The 20031-nt window shown below is 41.9% G+C and overlaps 1 protein-coding gene across 1 annotated transcript in view; it reads left to right on the top strand.

Annotated features, from left to right (window-relative positions):
* The window catches only part of ano11 (anoctamin 11), a 54568-nt gene extending 41157 nt beyond the window's left edge, over nt 1–13411 (top strand). Inside the window, exons 16-23 of the mRNA XM_060851933.1 lie at nt 911–965; nt 1731–1828; nt 4676–4812; nt 5755–5960; nt 7534–7676; nt 11776–11866; nt 12325–12459; nt 13247–13411. Coding sequence (XP_060707916.1) covers nt 911–965; nt 1731–1828; nt 4676–4812; nt 5755–5960; nt 7534–7676; nt 11776–11866; nt 12325–12459; nt 13247–13411 — 1030 coding nt within the window. The remainder of the gene's footprint in view (nt 1–910; nt 966–1730; nt 1829–4675; nt 4813–5754; nt 5961–7533; nt 7677–11775; nt 11867–12324; nt 12460–13246) is intronic.
* Nucleotides 13412–20031: the final 6620 nt, after the last annotated feature.

Below are 20031 nucleotides of genomic sequence, written 5' to 3'. Positions count from 1 at the left end.
CCAAATCACTACTTCTGTCATCTTTCACCTTTGTTTCCTAATTCAAAAAAAGCACCTAAGTTCTTAACATTTTAATTTTAAGTCACATTATATAATGCTTTTGGATGTATAAGATGCCACAGAGAGATTTTCCAGTTATTGGATGGCAGGTTTGAAGGCAAGCTGATGGGAAATTAGGGGTATTATTTTGAGATAGCTCCCTGATGCATTCTGACTTCTGGAGAAGTTTCCCAGGGGGTGGGTTTGACTGACACAAAGTGAGCAGCCAATTTAAATAATTAAGGACCTTAGGTGCAACTTAAAGGGTTTGCTGGCATCTTGTCAGCAGCTTGATTGATCCCTACTGCATGGAGTATCTGCCACTTCAACAGAGATGGGCCTCCTTACAGCTGACTGGATACCATCGGAGCTGGAGATTCCACACCCCAATGAGGGGTGCACGACAGCTTTACAATTTACCATCCCTTTGACTTTGCACAATTAGTGCTCATTTAATCATTTAATCTCTCCTGTCTTCTATCACCGACTTTGTTTTTGGTTCCTCTTCCCACCTTCCACCCTTTCACTTGGCTTGACCTCCAGCTCTAACTTTTCAGATTTCTGATGAAAGGCTGAAATGTTATCTCTGTCTAATGTTGCCTTACCTAAATATTTCACCATTTTCTGTTTTTTAGTTCAATATTCCCCAGACCAGTCTCCCACCTTCCACCTTCCTTACAGCTCATTTCAAACTCTGCTGTTTATATTCTACATTTCACAAAGTTCTGTTCACTAGACTTGCTAAAAATGATGCCGGCTAGAAACAAAAGGATGAGGATTTTAATCACTTCTCCAGCAAATGTCAAATTTGAATGCAAGTTGAGGTCAAATGTGGAATGTTTCTAAGAATTTCTCATTTGTTTTTGCTAAGGTTTGTGGGTTACCCAGGACACTATGGAAAACTGTTTGGGATGAGAAATGAGGATGTAAGTACCAGATCACCTAGAGAAGACCAGTTGTTTTGGACAAGCTCCCCCCGCACACCCCCCCCCCCCCTCCTTTTTGTGAGATAGTGACTGTGTGGATTATTATTATAGAGAAAGTGATACATTCTCCCTGTTGGACCTCTCAATTTTTTTTAACCCACTTTTGTTTTGACTGTTTCTCATTCCATGAAGTTGATGGGCCATGTCAATGCTCCAAATTACTGGACTGAAGAGACTGTTCTCTTTTTAACTCCCTGATATGTGGTCATTCTTGACACGTTTAGGTATCTTGACTTTATTAAAGAGACACATCTTTTCTATGTTTACTGCATTTTCTGCTTTCTATCCATGTTTTCAATCTTTTCCCTGCTACATTTCAGAGCTGAGAATAGTTTGAAAGAGTAAAGGTGGTTAGAATAGGCCTGAATTCCTGATTGCGCACTGGATTCCTTGATGTTGAGAACAGTCGAGTAATTATGGATTATGAGTGCATCTCTGATTCTGAAGAAAACAAAGTGTAATGTGGGTTGATGGGGTGGAGGGGGGACAATTTAATTGGAACATTGAGAGGGAGATTTGTATCTTTCCCAGAAACCCCTCTTTAGCATAATTGTAGCAAAACTTCCAGATGCAAATGTTTTTTGATCTTGATATTTATTTATACTTCTGCTGTTTACCCCTCTTGCTCTTACTGCTATCTGTCCATTGTAATATCGCATCATAAAAGATATCTGTGAATTGACGTGTCCTTTTTGTTTCTCTCAGTGTGGCTCAGGAGGGTGTCTGATTGAACTTGCTCAGCAACTTTTCATAATCATGGTGGGGAAACAGATAATTGGCAATATTGAGGAGTTTGCCATCCCGTGAGTAGACTTTTCCAGATCCTTATCATAGCCAGTGTCAAACCAGGGCTAACTTGATAGGGCATTGGGAGATTCTGTATCCTACATTTAAGCAGTCAAATTATTTCTGTAGTGTTAGTCATGGAAAAAAGGTAAAATTAGAATGTCGATGGAAAGGTGAGGAAAGGCTTGAAATGCAGCTAAAACAAAACTGAAATTTAGAAGGACCAGGGAACTGAAGAATGTTTAATTTATCTAAGTGTTCATGATTGACGAAGATAATGACCAGTACTGTATTCTGTGTGGGATATTTGCCTTCATCTTTGGCTAATCCTTGGGTGATGTGAAAAACGGAAATAATGGAACAATTGCATCTGCTCTGAGGGTTATACAACAAAGTACGTGCACTGAGACTGTACAGTACTTCTGATATCAAGACAAGTCAGGACATGTTCTGAAGAATATTTTAATCTTGAGGAAGAAATATTGTCCAGCCTAGACATAGAGACTGCTGATAAACTACAATAACATAGCCTTGGATGCAGTAGGATGCCAGTATCTGGCTATGATTGTCTGAGGGTTGTTTGTAGGAGAAAGTGAGGTCTGCAGATGCTAAAGATCAGAGTCGAGAGAGTGTTGCTGGAAAAGCACAGCAGGTTAGGCAGCATCCAAGGAGCAGGAGAATCGACATTTCGGGCCAGAGCACTTCATCAGGAATGAGGCTGGGAGCCTAGGGGTGGAGAGATAAATGGGAGGGGCGTAGGATGAGGGGGAAGGTAGCTGAGAATGCAGTAGGTGGATGGAGGTGGGGATGAAGGTGATAGGTCAGAGAGGAGGGTGGAGTGGATAGGTGGAAAGGAAGATTGACAGGTGGGACAGGTCAGGAGGACGGTGCTGAGCTGGAAGGTTGGAACTGGTGTAAGGTGGGGGAGGGGAAATGAGCAAACTGGTGAAGTCCACGTTGATGCCCTGGGTTTGAAGGGTCCCGAGGTGGAAGATGAGTCGTTCTTCCTCCAGGCGTGAGTGGGAGGGAGAATTACAATGTTCATCCATGGGGCGGTGGGGTTGATTGGTGTGGGTGTCCAGGAGATGTTCTCTCAAGTGCTCTGCGAGAAGGTGTCCAGTCACCCCAATGTAGAGGAGACCGCATCGGGAGCAATGGATACAATAAATGACATTGGTAGATGAGCAGGTGAAACTTTGATGGATGTGGAAGGCTCGTTTGGGGCCTTGGATGGAGGTGAGGGGGGAGATGTGGGCGTAGGTTTTACAATTCCTGTGGTGGCAGGGGAAGGTGCCAGGGAGGGAGGGTGGGTTGTTAGGGGCCTTGGACCTGACCAGGTAGTCACAGAGGGAGCGGTCCTTGCAGAAAGTGGATAGGGGTGGGGAGGGAAATATATCCCTGGTGGTGGGGTCCATTTGTAGGTAGCGGAAATGATGGAGGATGATACGATTAATGAGGAGGTTGGTGGGGTGGAAGGTGAGGACCAGGGGCGTTCTGTCCTTGTTGCGGATGGAGGGATGGGGTTCGAGGGCGGAGGTGCAGAATGTGGATGAGATGCATTGGAGGGTATCTTCAACCACGTAGGAGGGTAAATTTCAGTCTTTAAAGAAGGAGGCCATCTGGTGTGTTCTGTGGTGGAACTGGTCCTCCTGGGAGCATATATGGCGGAGGCAGAGGAATTGGGAATACAAGCATAGCTGGGTCTCGCATGGGCCAGTTACATGGGCATCACTCCCCACCTTTTTCCTCTGCTACATTGATGACTGCATCAGCGCCACCTCATGCTCCCACGAGGCGGTCAAACGGTTCATCAATTTCACAAACACATTTCAGCCCGACCTCAAATTCACCTGGACTATCTCTGACACCTCCCTCCACTTCCTGGAACTCTCCATCTCCATCCACAATGACCGACTCAACACCGACGTTTTTTTGCAAACCTCTCGACTCCCACAGCTACCTGGATTACACCTCCTCCCTCCCTTCCTCCTGCAAAAATGCCATCCCGTATTCCCGTATTATTCCCGTATTATTGTATCCGTTGCTCTCGATGCGGTCTCCTGTACACTGGGGAGACTGGACGCCTTCTTGCAGAGCGCTTTAGACAACATCTCTGGCACACCCGCACCAATCAATCCCACTTGATCATAGCCAAACACCTCAACTCCCCCTCCCACTCTGCTGAGGACATACAGGTCCTGGGCCTCCTCCATTGCCACTCCCTCACCACCCCATCACCACCTGATGTCTGGAGGAAGAACACCTCATCTTCCGCCTCAGGACCCTTCAACCTCAGCGCATCAATGTGAATTTCACCGGTTTCCTCATTTCCCCTCCCCTGACCTTACCCCAGTTCCAGCCTTCCAGCTCACCTGTCCCACCTGTCAATTGTCCTTCCCACCCTCCTCTCCGACCTATTACCTTCACCCCACCTCCATCCACCTATTGCATTCTCAGCTACCTTATCCCCAGTCCCACCCCCCTTCCATTTATCTCTCCACCCCTGAGGCTCCTAGCCTCATTCCTGATGAAGGCCTCTGGCCTGAAACGTCGATTCTCCTGCTCCTTGGATGCTGCCTGACCTGCTGTGCTTTTCCAGCAACACACTCTCGACTTAGGGGCTTTTGTAGCCAATCCAAAGCAGTTGGTGATGGAGCGTTGAGTAACCCACAATCATGCACTGAAAAACTTTCATGGAGTTAAAAGCTGCAACACAGTTGATGAATTTTGTTTTATAGAGCAATTTATACCACAGGCCCCAATCAGTCCCATTCCTTTGCAAGTTCATTTCCTTTAAGTGCTCACACAATTTCTTTTTGAAATTATTTGGTTCTTTTTCTGCATGCTGTTGGGTGCATTTTCAGGAAGCTAAAGGCCTGGAGGCAGAAACGAAAACTGGCCATTGTCAGGGGCTCTCAGATCTGTCAAGAGCCCAAGCGATGGGAGGATGACAATGAACTCATTCCGTCTGAAGGCCTCTTTGATGAGTATCTAGAAATGGGTGAGTGAATGGAGTATTTTTAACCTCTGAGCATGTGTATCATAGTGGAATTCATAAATACAGGAATAAATAGAAATAGAATTGCACAGGTTCATTCACCTTGTGTATTACAGCCATGATCTTAATTTAGTGAGGAGTACCTTAAGAACAACATGGGATTAATAGCCAAAGGTGGGGGTGATAAATTGTGAAAGCTACAGCAATCTCCAACAATAGTGATGTTCAGTTCCCCCTAGTATTAAAGATATTCAGTAATTAACAGTCACAATGATAACCAACAATAGTTAGTGGTTTCCAGTTATATCTGATGGTCGCTAGTTTAGCTCAGTAATACCAAACGCATTCGATGGCAGACTAATAATGACAACCATTAAAGCAAATGATATCCAATAATAGAGCTAATAAAATATTCTGTGTTAACTCATACAATAAACAATTTGCCAGAATCACATTTTGTATCATTTACACCATGTGTTGCAATTTGCTGCCTGTATATTCCAACGGCCCATGAAAAGATTCTGAGAGAATGAATATGTCCCTTTCAGAATGAATCTGAATGCTAGCAAATCAATTGATATCATAACCAGTGACAATACATGATGTTAAGCAGGATTTTCCTGGTATTAGGTGGTATATAGTAATGCACAGGGCAGAGATGACATTATCATCTTGTATGAGAATGATCATCTTGATCTGAAGTATATTATGTCACTGTGTATGATACACTGTAAACAGGCAATAATATCTTTGTCATAATGATAATGACAGATTGGCTGTATAAATGACATATAGTTAAATAAAAAGGTGGTGCTAAAATTTGTATTCACAACAGCATAGTACACCATCTCAGTGATATGCACAGTATGTCAGGGAGGTATAGCGGAGATTGCATCAACAAATAGGATTCTGAGGTTCCTGATACTATCCCTCCTCTCTTGCCAGTCCTACAGTTTGGTTTCATCACCATCTTTGTAGCTGCCTTCCCACTGGCTCCTCTTTTTGCTTTACTTAACAACTGGGTGGAGATTCGTCTAGATGCTCAGAAGTTTGTGTGTGAATACCGGAGGCCAGTGGCTGAGCGTGCTCAGGACATCGGAGTCTGGTTCAATATCCTTGAAGCACTGGCTCAGCTCTCGGTCATTATTAATGTGAGTATCAAAGAACTGTATCAGTTATTATCAATATAGGGAATCCAGTGTATATCATTGATTCCCTATCTGCATCCTTTCTGTCAATTTTCTTCTGGTCTCTTCTGAAGGAAGGATTGTTGCTGGCTTGCAGTTTACTGACCCCAATACCTCCAGCTGTTGGACATTTTAAAAATGAATTTGGAGTGTTTTAGCAAGGGTTTCACTAATCCTGTCCACCCACAGTATACCCACATAAGATTACATTATTACAGTGCATTTCATGATCTCCAGGCATCCTATAGGATTTTACAGCCACTAAATGTTTTTGCAATGTAGTTATTATTGTAATGTAAGGAGAGCAGTAGCCATTTTGCAAATAGCAAGCTCCCACAAACATTAATCAAACACTGAGTTTCAGTAATGTTGGTTATGGACTAACTATTGGCCAGGATGCAACAGTGCTGTGGAATCTTTCCCCGTCTATCAGACAGACCAGGCGGGACCTTAGTTTAACATCCAAAGGATTATAATTCTGCCAGTTCGGCACTCTCTCAGTACTGCAGTGGAATGTCAGCCTAGACTTTATGCTCCAGTTTCTGAAGGGGAACTTGAACTACAATCATCTAACTTGGATGGGAGTGCCACCAGTGAATTGTAATCAGGAACAGGGACCAGAGTTAGTTTCTGCCTCCTTCATGACCTTGGATCATTCAGACCAATTGTAACCATTTTTCCATTGCCCTGGATGCGATCAGTTAATTCAGCACAGATCAAGGATCACTGCCAAAACAAGTAAGTTGTGAGGAGCATGATGAGTGAAACTGTAGACATTGTTGATACTTGGCAATCTTAACACAAGTTTGTAGCGTGATCTTAAGTTTATTTATAACAAATATATTTTACATTTTTCCTAATTTTGTTAGTATAATTCTTACACAATTGAGTTTCTTTAGTAAGTGTTATCCAACAACAGCATCGTGGGTAATGTTGGGCACAGTGTTGTGAGATTTGCATTTAGGAATATAGTGATTGTAACCAGGCCAGCCAGGTGGACAGCATAGAATATGAGTTCCCTGAGTGGGGCTGTTAACCTGGTTGAATCAGGGAGCCTTGGCTGAGAGATAAGAATAGGAGTGTCAGATATCCTGTTCACTCTGAGAGCTGGCTCTGAGGGAATTAGATCAGTGCAAATAAAGAATGACTTGGTGATAGGATACCAGCCTCTCTGGAGTAATATAAATTGTATTTTGTGTTGAAATTAGATATTGTTGCAATATTGTCCAGATGAGTACAAGACCAGCTTCAATAGCATGCCTTTTTTTCAGTAATTTTAGTAATGTCGGAAATTGTTTAGTGGAATTATTCAGTCTTGAGCTGTAATATTCACACTCTCTTGTGTATAAAAAATATCTCTAAGATTGCCAACTTAAGAAGGAACAATTCAGGTACTTTGAAAAAAATCTTCTACTGTTTCTGTACTCTGCATACCCAGCTTATGTTTGTAGTTGTATTTGAACCTGTATTGTGTACGTGACATATTCCTCTTCTACCATTGATTCCTGTCTAAGTTCCATTCTGCTTCCCTCTCCAGGCCTTCCTGATTGCATTCACATCTGAATTCTTGCCCCGCCTGCTCTATCAGTATGAATACAATGTTCACATGGATGGATACATAAACTTTACATTAGCATATGCTCCCAATAGCTATGTGCAAAGTAATCATACCACGTGCAGGTAAGACTAACGTAGGGTACCTAAGTGTTCCCCATCAGACCGATGGTGGGCTTCTTTCAAACTCCAATAATATATGAGCCTTGACAGTTTTAAATGACCTATGTCTTTGGGACTAGGGATTGAATTACACTGAAGCCACACCAAGAGGGTCAGAGTGAGACCTCTGCCCAATGCCCCAATCCTGCCAAGACACCAGACTATTTTCCTGGATTAGAAGTAAATCCTGTATTTCGTGGTACTGGGAGTAACAGGAGTGCTCCGAGGATGGAATCTGGGGACAGGAAGTGACGTGTTGGGGGATGTCATGGCTGGAGTGATGCAATCTGCACTTTGGAATCAAGCCAGGGAAGAGGGTGGCAAGTGGACACAGTTTCAGTAGTTTTGTGATACCAGATTTTTACGGCATACATCATAGACTTTGGTGGATCATATTAAATAGCATATCTGTTTGGTTGTCTGCAAAAGACGGGGTACTGGCTGTACTCAACCAGCCCTTAAATCCAAATCTGCCAAGGAGGCAGTTCTCAGGGGAAAGAGTACAGTAAGAAACTGGTTTAATTGACTTTTGTCATTTGATTGGTCAATGGAATTCTGGTTTACTAAAGCAAAAATACAAGTTGAAAAGAACATTAAGGAAGAATATTGAATATTGAGATTACAAGTCAAATGTGATGATGATTCTTGGTATGCCTGTATTGGAGTTACAGACTGCATAAAGAGGAAGGAAATTGAAGGCACTGGAGAGCATAGCAAAGTTTCATCATGATGTCGCCCAGCATGAAGTAATACAAATATAAAAGGATTAGAGTCAAAGAGATGTACAGCATGGAAACAGACCCTTCGGTCCAACCTGTCCATGCCGACCTGATATCCCAACCCAATCTAGTCCCACCTGCCAGCACCTGGCCCATTATCCCTCCAAACTCTTCCTATTCATATACCCATCCAAATGCCTCTTAAATGTTGCAATTGTACCAGCCTCCACCACATCCTCTGGCAGCTTATTCCATACACATACCACCCTCTGCATGAAAAGGTTGCCCCTTAGGTCTCTTTTATATCTTTCCCCTCTCACCCTAAATCCATGCCCTCTAGTTCTGGACTCCCCGACCCCAGGGAAAAAACTTTGCCTATTTATCCTATTCATGCCCCTCATAATTTTGTAAACGTCTAGAAGGTCACCCCTCAGCCTCCAACACTCCGGGAAAAACAGCCCCAGCCTGTTCAGCCTCTCCCTGTAGCTCAGATCCTCCAACCCTGGCAACATCCTTGTAAATCTTTTCTGAACCCTTTCAAATTTCACAACATCTTTCTGATAGGAAGGAGACCAGAATTGCATGTGATATTCCAACAGTGGCCTAACCAATGTCCTGTATAGCCGCAACATGACCTCCCAACTCCTGTACTCAATATTCTGACCAATAAAGGAAAGCATACCAAATGTCATCTTCACTATCCGATCTACCTGTGATTCCACTTTCAAGGAGCTATGCACCTGCACTCCAAGGTCTCTTTGTTCAGCAACACTCCCTAGGACCTTACCATTAAGTGTAGAAGTCCTGCTAAGATTTGCTTTCCCAAAATGCAGCACCTCGCATTTATCTGAATTAAACTCCATCTGCCAGTTCTCGGCCCATTGGCCCATGTGGTCCAGATCCTGTTGTAATCTGAGGTAATTTTTTTGCTGTCCACTACACCTCCAATTTTGGTGTCATCTGCAAACTTACTAACTGTACCTCTTATGCTCGCATCCAAATCATTTATGTAAATGACAAAAAGTAGAGGGCCCAGCACCGATCTTTGTGGCACTCCACTTGTCACAGGCCTCCAATCTGGAAAACAACCCTCCACCACCACCCTCTGTCTTTTCCCTTTGAGCCAGTTCTGTATCCAAAATATACCACGAGATCTAACGTTGCTAATCAGTCTCCCATGGGGCACCTTGTCGAATGCCTTACTGAAGCCCATATAGATCACATCTACTGCTCTGCCTTCATTAATCTTCTTTGTTACTTCATCAAAAAACTCAATCAAGTTGTGAGACATGATTTCCCATGCATAAAGCCATGTTGACTATCCTGAATCAGTCCTTGCCTTTCCAAATACATGTACATCCTGTCCCTCAGTGTTCCTTCCAACAACTTGCCCACCACTGAGGTCAGGCTCACTGGTCTATAGTTCCCTGCCTTGTCTTTACCACCCTTCTTAAACAGTGGCAGCACTTTTGCCAACCTCCAGTCTTCTGGCACCTCACCTGTGACTATCGATGACACAAATATCTCAGCAAGAGGCCCAGCAATCACTTCTCTAGCTTCCCACAGAATACTCGGGTACACCCTGATCAGGTCCTGGGGATTTACCCATCTTCAACCATTTCAAGACATCCAGCACTTCCTCCTCTGTAATCTGGACATTTTGCAAGATGTCACCATCTATTTCCCTACAGTCTATATCTTCCATATACTTCTCCACAGTAAATACTGATGCAAAATATTAATTTAATATCTCCCCCATTTTCTGTGGCTCCACACAAAGGCCGCTTTGCTGACCTTTGAGGGGCCCTATTCTCTCCCTTGTTACCCTTTTGTCCTTAATATATTTGTAAAACCCCTTTGGATTCACCTTAATTCTATTTGTCAAAGCTATCTCATGTCCCCGTTTTGCCCTCCTGATTTCCCTCTTAAGTATACTCCTACTTTCTTTATACTCTTCTCAGGGTTCGCTCGATCTATCCTGTCTGTACCTGACATATACTTCCTTCTTTTTCTTAACCAAACCCTCAATTTCTTTAGTCATCCAGCATTCCCTATAGCTACCAGCCTTCCCTTTCACCCTGACAGGAATATACTTTCTGTTACCACATTTCTGAAGGCATCCCATTTTCCAGCCATCCCTTTACCTGCGAAGATCTGCCTCCAATCAGCTTTTTCTTTCAAGCAAAGGAGATTAAATAAAGATCTTTAAAGTTTTGAAGGGGTGAGAGAGAGTTGATGCAAATAGATGGTTTCAATGACTGAAGGTCTGGAACATTGGTACATAGACTTCAGATGCAGTGTTTTAGCAGGACAAAGCAGGAGAAACCTATTAACATTGTGCATTCCACTATCAGCTATGTGCTACTTAGACCACGTTAAGAATAAGTTAGCTGGGTGGTTGAAGGAATGGGAGCAGTGGAGTGATTGTGTGAACCACAATGTTACAAGGGCAGGGAAAGTAGCTGATTGGTGAGTAAGAAGAGGAATATTTCTAGTCTTTAAAATAAAATAAGGCCTTCAGTTTGTGTTTAGGTATCTAGTCTTTGTCTTCTCTCTCTTCGTAAAGGTGGCTTGTCAAGTATAAGATTTGTAAAAGTGATTTTTAAAAGAAATAATTGATCATAATAAAAGTGCAAAAAGTGACTATCCTTACTGATAGATATAAGATTCTTAGAAGGACGTGTGAGGTGCAGTGGTAGTGCCCCTATCTCTGAGTTAGGACTGGTTCAAGAACTATCTGCTCCAGAGGTGGTTTTAACGTCACTGAAAAGATTGATTAAAAGTACCTATATGATACTCAGGGGAGTTGAGACCTTTAGGCATAACCTCAGAATTAGGGGTACACATTAAAGACTCAGATGAGAAGAAATTTCTCATCTCCCAGAGGATAGTGCACCTGTACAGTTCTTTACTGGAAAGGCTGGATCAATAAGTATATTCAAGGCTGAGATGAGACCTTTTTAGTCAGGAAGGCAATGAATGATTGTGAAGAAAAGGTAGGAAAGTGGAGTCGAAGATTATCAGAAACAAAAACAGCAGTTGCTGGAAAAGCTCAGCAGGTCTGGCAGCATCTGTGCAGAGAAATGAAAGTTAGTGTTTTGGGTCTGGTGACCCTTCCTCGGATTTTTGAAGATGATCAGATTGGTCATAATCTCATCAAATGGTGATGCACACTTGATTGGCCAAATAGACTCCTTTGTTCCTATGTCTTTTGGGCTCATGAAGGCAAAGAATTGAATGTGATTTAGAACAGTGGGATTAAAATGACTGCCAATGTAGAGCATAAACACAAGGGACAGCTTGTTTCTGTCTTGGAGTGCCTCATGGTTTCTGTCTCATGACAGGTACAAAGCATTCCGTGATCCAGATGGAAACCTCATGCTGTTCTACTGGAAGCTGCTGGCTGTTCGACTTGGATTCATCATTGCCTTTGAGGTAAAGCAGTGGCAAGAATCTTTGTAAAGGAATCATTTATTTTTGATTAGTAATCTTAATCCTGTCCTACTGCCCAGTGGATATGTTGGGTCCTTTTATGCATGTCACCGTCAAGGTACAGGCATCTCATTACAAATCAGTTGCTTTTCTGAAATGCGATAACTTTACATGGATCTGCGTGTTCCTAGCAAACTTGAAAAAAACTTATGATTGTCAAGTGAAAACAAAATCTCACATGTATGGATCATATTCTAGTAACCTCCATTAGCTACAGCCCTTCTCTGTGGGATACTCTTCTGATGCTCTTCGCTTGAAGTTTCTGCTTGAGTGTTCCTCCACAGTATATTCTTCTGTTATCATCTCTTAGTTACTCTCTCCAAAGTCCCACTATACCCTATTGCTTCAAGTACAGATGGTTTTAGTTCATGTTACTGAGCTGCTATTCTTTGGTTCTGCAGCATGTGGTGTTTTTTATTCTCCGTATTATTGACTGGATGGTGCCGGATATTCCAGAATCCCTTGAAGTGAAAATGAAACGGGAACGGTATCTGGCGAAGCAGGCATTAGCAGATAACCAGGATGTTTATCTGTCGGTGAGTCTATATTTGGCTTATCCTGGTTAGTAAGGATAGAGCTGTGTGTCAGCTAGTGACAGCAAACTATTAAATAAAAGTGGTTGCCTCACATACATGACCATAGTAACAGAGAATAAACAGTTGGATATGAATCAGAGTAAATCATAAAACATTTAGTTTGACCCCTCATGTTGGGTTTTTAAATCCTGGGGATTTCAGAGGAACGGTGGAGATGGGAGGAGGGATGTGGAATTAAATAGTATGAGATAAAGTAAAGGATAGGTGTAATGCATTTTATTTCTGATGTGGTGATAAGGCAGGGAAGAGAGAGTATGCAAAAGGGTTTTTTACAACTGGAAGGACAATAAAGGGCGTTTGGAGCGGCGATGATTATATTAATTTGGATAAAAGAAAGCAGGGATAACAACCTGTGCTCACCTGCCAGGTTTATGATTGTTTGTAGCTCACTCTAATTTCACTAATTACACCTCTACAGGAAGTGGTATATCCGACCTGAAATACACCAAGGTGTTCCCATGGCGATAGGTGATGCAGGGACGAAGTCGCAGGATGATAGTATCGATTCACTTGGTCAAGTCAATGCTTTTGGTTTGGTGTCTGCTACAGATGCAGCATGTTATACCCTAACCAGTTGCCTGTGCATGGCTGTGCAGCATCTCCATTTTAGCGATGGATTAAAGCATCAGGATTGATCCTTTCTGCACCCCACCCCCAAACTCCCAACACAGCTGAAGATTGAAAATATACCCTGTGCTGACTGATATTTCGCTTTTCCTAAAAACAGTGGCTGTCTCTCTTTATCGTCCTGGGCATGTCCAGGTCCTGGCTGGTGTGCCATTCCTTCATGTTCTCCTTGATGCGTGAGCAATGTCACCAGTTGACTGAACTTTTACTGTGGCTGGATGGCATAAAATATGCAACCTTTTGCCACGCGTCTTTAAACTTATGAGGCCTGTGTGAAACTTAGAACTGGAACTGCTGTGGTCATGAATTCTGGAAAGGATGGAGCTTCTCAAGAATATATCAACCCTAATAATAAGGTGTTTAATCAGATTGTGTCAAGATGCAGTGCGGACGCAGGTCTACACTAAATCTACCAAAAGAGTCCAATTTGGAAATGCCCTGAATCTCCTGTTTAATCCAGAACAGACAGATGCAGACATTTAAAAGTTTAAACATGTCCTTGAACTGTACACAAAAGCCTGTGAACGTGTTGCTGATTGCTTGAATGGTGTAGGAACTTTTCTGTTCAAAAGTAAGCCTTATTTGAGCCTTGCAGGGCTGGTATCTACAAGTCAAGCAAGAAAGTGACACAGCTCTGCCCCACTTGGAAACATGACAACAGAAAGGAGACCAAACCATTTGAATATATATCACTGCTACTTTGCTTTCTTATTGTGTGTCAATCACAAAAGTAAAAGAGTTGCTTAATAAAGAATGTAGATCCAAACAACACTGTATGAAATGTGTAATCTGAACCTGGTCCTCATGTTTATTTTGGTAGAGATCTTTATTCTCAGTAATAATATGTAATCTGAAAGATACATTTGTAAATCTTGTCATCTGGCTCCCCCACACTTCTACCCTTCATCAATTATCAACTTTTTTGTCTCTTTCACTCTTTCTATTTTATCAAAGCTGTGACATCCAATGCTCGCCTAAACTTGCCTATTTTGTTCCAAAACAAAAACAAAAATTACTGGAAAAGTGCAGCAGGTCTGGCAGCAGCTGTGGAGAGAAATCAATTAATGTTTCGGGTCAAGTGACCCTTCCTCAGAACTGTTCTGCTGCCGGACCGGCTGAGATTTTCCAGCAATTTCTGTTTTTGTTTTTGATTTACAACATCTGCAGTTCTTTCGGTTTTTATTTAGAATTCAACTCTCTGCCACATCTCTTTCATGTAATCCCACCTTGAAGTTATTGCCTATTTTGTTTCTCCCTAATTCCTCTTCACAGTGTTGACATTGGGGCATACTGCACCATCTTAGTTGCCAACTGAAAATTCCATTTTTTCACCATGCGTCCAGACATGTGTATTTATATACATTTAAGATCAGCAACTTGTATTTACAATAGCACCGTTAGTGTAATAGGACATCCCAAACTGCAGAAGAAGAATGTCCTAAAGCAAAATTTAACTTTGGGCCACATGAGACAATATTGGTACAGATGCTCCAAGAGATTTTGAAGAGTTTCTTATGGGAGGAAAGAAATTAGGAGAAACGGAAAGATTTAGGAAGGGAATCTCAGCCCATCACAGCTGAAGGCATAGCCACAATTAAAATATCTTCTGGCTCGATGCCAAACTTTATTTGACAATTGATCATGTGAGGGCCTTGTGAGGCGATGGTGCTACATAGATGCAAGTTGTCGTTTCAGGGGTATGCAGGCTTTTACTTTGTACCTTATCAGTTCCTGAGAAAATGCCAAAACATTTTATAACTAATTATTTGATTTTGAAATGCAGTGATTATTGTAATATCGGCAAATGCAGCAGCCAATTCGCTCACAGCAAGGACCCACAAAGAACAAGTAAAATGGAGGCAGTTGGTCTGCTTTGCTGGTGCTGATTGAAGAAGGAACATTGATGTGGACACCTGGAGCTTTGGTTAGGGTTGTGAGATCTTTTACTCAAATACGAACCACTGGCAGCTAGGAATTCCTTCATTGTACATCTCATCTGAAGGGTAAAGTCTTGGCTTAACTCAGTACAGAACTGGAGAATTAGGATAATCATGTACAAGTGCGATGTGAGTGTTACCAAATCAACCAAATGGTCACAGTCTCATTCCAATGAGTGGGATGAAGAGACACTGCTGATAGAAGGACAGATTGATACAATACCTTCATGGTGTGTTGTTGAACTAACTGGAATGATGATTGTTCTGACAGAAAATTATATTCTCGTCGAAGTGAAATGGCTCCAATCCCCGATGTAAACTAAGGATTTATAATCCAGTACGCTGGTAAATGTTGGTAATGCAGCCTGCTTTATATTGAAAGAAGCAAACATATGTGCCCAGTGCTGTGAATGCCTCTCTTCTCTCCAAAAGCTTCACCTGGGCTACTTTGTTTCCAAACCGTCACTCTCCATTCCAGCCCTGACTTTACATCACCAGCCTCAACAACACATCACAAACCGCAACACTGACTTGAGGCTATTTTGCATGATTTATGCATCCTTTAAGGAAAAATACAGAACTAATTATTAATACAGTTCCATTCAGACAGAATCTAAAGACAGAACTTTTTCTTAAATCAAGTGAATCAATCATCCCCTGACTGTCCTGCAAAAGAGTCACAAAGATGTTTAGGTGTGGCTCTGTTGCCTCTTTAATGTAGTTGTAATTGTTTGTGCCTTTTGTTCTGAAACTTGCATTCTAAACTGCTACAAATCACACTGTATGAAACACTTGCTAAACTGATTTGTACCTGCTGTATATTTGCATATTTAGATTGCGGTTAAGGTCTGACTTGGATATATACCAATTTACTTTGATGGAATAAACTGATTCATTTCCCAGTTTATTTGAAACCTTGTTTAATGGAATTAAATTATTTAAGGTTTGTTGCTTACTTATTCCACACTTGTCGTTCCTCTGGATCTTTAATGTTTGGTACATTTTATTTCATAACTTTCCCTGCTTTTTTGGCATCATATATCTCCATTCCATTTTTGCCTGATTTTGCCCATTTTATTCGAGGTGTCTTTCATTTCTGATTTTTGAGTTTGTTTTCATAAGTCATAGATCATTTGAATAAAAAAGCTAGCTTTGTATTCCCTGTCCTCTTTTTAAACTGTGACATGTCAGATAGGATACAAGCACTCGCAAAGATACTTACATCCTCTTTGAGGTTATTATATTCGCCATGAGGACTCAGTAAAATTCATTGCATGAACTTATTATGTTTTCCATCAGCAATTCCATCTCTTGCCTTTGTGAGATTTGCGTTCATCTTCAAAAACTGTGGGATAATTCCACAAAGGAGCTCATCAGGACCTTTTAATGTAAAATGGATTTATTAAATGATAAATGAATAAAGAGATTTTGTTTTACAATCACAAAGGAGGAGATACTTATTTTACAACTGTGTATTTTTTCAATGGTGTTCGTGTTTTGATCTGCAAAGCAATTTTTGGACGAAAACATTTTTATGTGAAAACGTACGCAAAGGGGGGGGAGTGATTGTTTCTACATGGGGCTTGTGGAAAGGCCTACACACGGACAGCTCTGTAGACAGTTTCTGTATCCGGAGATTGAAAGCCGAATATTGGGTTATTTGAGCAATCATCCTTTCATTAGTTCAACTAAGTGTTTGATTTCTTTTTAACATTTATAATTTTTTCTATTTTTTTGCAAACTTAATATTAAATTTGTGCGTGAGGAAAAGTAGTTTATTTTTACATATAAGTTGCTATTGAGAGCTTCTTTTTAGGCTTATTGTTACTGAGGGCTTACAAGAGACACTGGGTGTGATGAATAATAGATTTAGAGAGGTGGTTACACAGAAGGGTCAGTAAATGTGGAGAAAGACACAGCATGTCAGACAGCATCCGAGGAGCAGGAAAGCCAGTGTTTCAGGCCAAAGCCCCTCTCCAGGACTAACGAGGGGCTTCAGCCCGAAACATTGCCTTTCTTCCTCTTCGGCTGCTGACCTGCCTGCACTGCTTCTCCAGCTCCATGTTTACTGACTCTGCTTCAAGCATCTGTAGTCCTTGCTGTCTCCAAGAGACAGAAGGATCAGTTGGGTAGATGTTTGAGTGTCAGGAAAAATAGGAAGATAGCTCAGAAGGCTTCTGTGGCTATTCCTATCGCAAACAGATATTCTGTTTTGTGCACGTTGAAAGATAATCTCTCAGGAAAATAGAAGTTGTAGTCAGATCTTGGGCACTAAGAATGAATCTTATGTTTAACCAAGTTTGTCAGGATTTAATAGAATAATTGTATTGGAGACTCTTCTGTAACAGGCGCAGACAGGAGATTCTGCAGCAGTGAGTGTAAATCTAAGATAGTGTTTTGCTTTCTTGGTGCCAGGGTTAGGAGCGTCTCAAAACGTTTGAAGCATATTATTAAACATGAGAGTGAGAAACCAAAAGTTGTACCCATTGGTAGGAATCTCATAGTTGGGGAAGGGGTTAAAGTTTTGCGGAGTGAACATAAGTTAGGTAGAAGGTTAAAAAAACAGAACATCAAAAGTGTAGTCTCTGGTTTACGTCTGGTGCCAAGTTCTAATCAGGGATGGAATAAAAGAATAGCGGGGACAAGTCAATGGCTGAAGGGGTGGTGCAATGTGCAGGAATTCAGTTTCTCGGTTCATTGGGATCCCTCCTGGGATAGAAAAGATCTGTTCAAAAAGAATGGGTTTAACCTGAACTGGAAAAGGATCAATATCCTGGCAGGGAGATTTGCTAGTTCTGTTTTGGGAACCTGTAAACTTTTATTGGGGGTCTTCCTAAGTAACGGTGAAAATACAAAGAAAAGTGAGGATTATTCTGAAACAAGAGCAAGTTACTTAAAAAAGATAGACAAGAGTAAGTCAGAGAACAAAAGTAACTGAAAAATTAAACTGCATTAATTTCAATGCAAGAATCTTTCAGGTAAGGTTGATGATCTCAGGACGTGTATGGCAATGTAGGACTGTGATGTCATAGCTGTTATAATAACTTGGCTGAGGGAATGACAGGACTGGGAGATCAATGATCTGGGCTTTAGTTGCTAATAGAAAGGGAGGCAAGAGAGATGGGGCAGTGGCATTTTTGATTAAGGAAAACATTATTCTGTAATTAGAGAAGATATTTCTGAGGAATCATTTAACAAAAATATGTAGATTGAAATTTGAAATAAAGGGATGATCACTTTGGCATTATCTTGATTGATTTTTTTTTAATGAAGTAACTAAAAAGATTGATAAGGGCAGAGTAGTAGACATTGTTTACTTGGACCTTTGTAAAGCCTTTGACAAGATTCTGCATGGTAGAATAATTAGTGAAGTTAGATCACACAGGATTCAGGTTGAGCTTGTCAACTGGATACAAAATTGGCTCTACGGTGGGAGACAGAGGGTGGTGGTGGAGAGTTGTTTTTCCAACTGGAGGCCAATGACCAGCGGTCAGTACTTGTCCACTTTTTTTTTGTTGTTTGTATACATTGATTTAGATGAGAATATAGGAGGCATGGTTCGTCAGTTTGCAGATGACTCCAAAATTGGTGGTATCGTGGACAGTGAAGAAGGTAATCCAAGATTACAAAGAGATCTTGATCAATTGGGTCAATGGGCTGAGCAGTGGCAGATAGAGTTTAGTTTGGATAAACGTGAGGTATTGCGTTTTGTTAATACAAACAAGGATCAAACTCATACAATTAATGGTAGGGCCTTGGGTAATGTTGCAGAACAGTGAGATCTAGGGGTTCAGGTACATAACTCTTGGAATCTGTGCCACAGTGAGACAGAGTGGTTAAGAAGGCACAATAGCACACTTGCCTTTTGTGCTCAGACCATGGAGCATAGGAGTTGGGACGTCATGTTGAGGTTGTACAGGACGTTGGTGAGGCCTCCTCTGGAATACCGTGTGCAGTTCTGGTCGCACTGTATAGGAAGGATATTATTAAACTGGGGAGATTTTGGAAAAGATTTACCAGGATGTTTCCAGGAATGGAGGGTTAGATTAGATGACTTACAGTGTGGAAACAGGCCCTTCGGCCCAACAAGTCCACACCGACGGGCTGAAGCGAAACCCACCCATACCCCTACGTTCACCCCTTAACACTACGGACAATTTAGCATGGCCAATTCACCTGACCCGCACATCTTTGGACTGTGGGAGGAAACCTGAGCACCCGGAGGAAACCCATGCAGACACGGGGAGAACGTGCAAACTCCACACAGTCAGTCACCTGAGTCGGGAATTGAACTCGGGTCTCTGGCGCTGCGAGGCAGCAGTGCTAACCACTGTGCCACCGTGGTTTGAGATACAAAAATCGATTGGAAAGACGAAGTTTTTCCATTGGAGCATAGGAGGTTGAGGGGTGTCCTTATTGAGGTTTATAAAATCATGAGAGGCATAGATATGGTGAACGACAAAAATCTTTTTCCTAAGATAGGGGAGTTCAAAGCCAGGGGGCATGTTTGTAAGGTGAGAGGAAAAGATTTAAAAAGGATTTTTTTTAATTTTCACAAATATACTTTATTCATAAAATACTTTGATGATCTATACAAGTGGACATGCTATACATATGTAAACATTCCATTTCTTTGCATAGCGAAACAGAGTAATCATTCCTATTTACAGGTCTTACAATTACATTTTTTAGCTGAGGCGTCAGCAGAGCCCAAATGACTGCATGAGCCCCCTGTTCTTCTTTAGGCAGGCAGATGTTAAGCAGTGGTCTTTCCTCACCGCGCCTTGGCGGCAGTTACCCCAAGCTTCAGCGCGTCCCTCAACACGTAGTCCTGGATCTTGGAATGTGCCAGTCTGCAACACTCAATTGGGGTCAACTCCTTCAGCTGGAAGATCAACAGGTTTTGGACCACCCAGAGAGCGTCCTTCACCGAGTTGATGATCCTCCA

Source organism: Hemiscyllium ocellatum, chromosome 37 (assembly GCF_020745735.1).
Source record: "Hemiscyllium ocellatum isolate sHemOce1 chromosome 37, sHemOce1.pat.X.cur, whole genome shotgun sequence".
Lineage (NCBI taxonomy): Eukaryota > Metazoa > Chordata > Chondrichthyes > Orectolobiformes > Hemiscylliidae > Hemiscyllium > Hemiscyllium ocellatum.
The sequence above is the reverse complement of the archived record's forward strand: the minus strand, read 5'-3'. Positions and strand labels throughout refer to the sequence as shown.